The sequence below is a fragment of the Cynara cardunculus genome (assembly GCF_001531365.2).
Source record: "Cynara cardunculus var. scolymus isolate 2C chromosome LG 2, CcrdV1, whole genome shotgun sequence".
Taxonomy (NCBI): domain Eukaryota; kingdom Viridiplantae; phylum Streptophyta; class Magnoliopsida; order Asterales; family Asteraceae; genus Cynara; species Cynara cardunculus.
This window is the reverse complement of record NC_037529.1, coordinates 69,823,632-69,825,268: the sequence shown is the minus strand read 5'-3', so window position 1 is coordinate 69,825,268 and position 1,637 is coordinate 69,823,632. Positions and strand designations below refer to the sequence as shown.

At 44.7% G+C, this 1,637-nt stretch overlaps 1 protein-coding gene across 1 annotated transcript; it reads left to right on the top strand.

Moving 5' to 3' along the window:
- The first annotated feature begins 392 nt into the window (after positions 1 to 392).
- On the top strand, positions 393 to 1,637 carry LOC112504183 (scarecrow-like protein 18). Its single transcript, XM_025108133.1, has one exon. It carries the CDS (start codon positions 393 to 395, stop codon positions 1,635 to 1,637), a length of 1,245 nt encoding a protein of 414 aa, XP_024963901.1.

Sequence of the window (1,637 nt, the reverse complement as noted above, 5' to 3'; positions counted from 1 at the left end):
GGGATGAAATCGGATAGGGATGAAATCTGGTTTAAGAGTTTTTAAGAGTTTTTAAGAGTTTTAGCCAAATGCTTTATAATATAGTATATATATATATATATATATATTAATTTTTATGATATTTTCAAATTTATATTTTATTAAAAATAAATTACATAAATTTATGTTATAATATAATAAAGACAAAAAAAAACATTAGAAAAAGTAAAAAACATGCGATGTATAAAAGGTAGCGAAAGAAGTTGTAGATATGGAAGTCAATAGTGGTGTTGTTACCCTTCCACCGTCCTCCGTCCACCGGAATATTCCGTCGCTACGCCGGTGAATATTTCTGTATTTTAGGGTTTTTCTATGTTAACTAAATGATAACCTAACAAGATTCCATAACAAAAATGGTGGGTTCATCATCTCATTCTCATCATCAAGAAGAATACAATTCACAACTCGATCCACCGCCACGTACGGCGGAGCACCACCACCACCACCATACCCACATGCATCAACTCCTTTTATACTGTGCTCAACTCATCTCCTCTTCCGACTTCTCCGCTGCCCACCGCCTCATTTCTTTCCTCTCCGCCATCTCTTCTCCCGCCGGCGACTCCTCCGACCGACTAGTTCATTCTTTCACCAAAGCTCTCTCTCTCCGTCTCCACCACCTCCGCCGCCATCATCCACCACAAACCACCATCAACACAATCACAACTCCGACCCCCACCACCCGTTGTTGTAAGGATGATGACACAATTCTTCAAAAATCGTATCTTTCACTCAATCAAATAACTCCATTTATAAGATTCAGTCAACTCACTGCTAACCAAGCGATCTTGGACGCGATTGATCAATCGCATCATCACCAATTCATTCACATAATCGATTTCGACACCATGCATGGCGTTCAATGGCCGCCGTTAATGCAAGCCATCGCCGAACGCCACCCTCCTCCGTCTCTCCGCCTCACCGCCACCGGCACCAACCCTGATATCCTACGAAAAACCGGCGACCGTCTCTCCAAATTCGCCAATTCTCTCGGCCTCAAATTCCGATTCCACCCGATTCTTCTTCCAAACGAAGACAACACCCACGACCTCATTGACCACCTCTCCACCGTCGTCCTCCACCCTAACGAAACCCTCGCCGTGAATTGCGTTCTCTACCTCCACCGCCTCTTAAAAAACCGCGATAACCTCTGTTCGTTACTCAAAAAGATCAAGACGATGAACCCTAGAGTGGTTACTATGGCGGAGATAGAATCGAACCATAACTACCCGTCATTCATGTCGAGATTCGGCGAGGCGCTGAAGTATTACGCGGCGGTTTTCGATTCGTTGGAGGCGACGCTGCCGCCGAACAGCCAGGAGAGAATGGAGGTGGAGGAAGTGTGGTTTGGGAGAGAGATTGCAGATGTAGTGGCGGCGGAGGGAGAGAGACATGAGAGATTCCGATCGTGGGAGATGATGATGATAAGAAATGGTGGATTTGAAAAGGTTTCGTGGAGTTCGTTTGCGATATCACAGGCGAAGATGCTGCTGAGACTTCATTATCCATCAGAAGGTTATAAGCTTGTGGTGGTTGATGATTGTTTCTGCTTGGGTTGGCGGAATCAACCTCTTTTCTCTGTGTCTTCTTGGCATTAA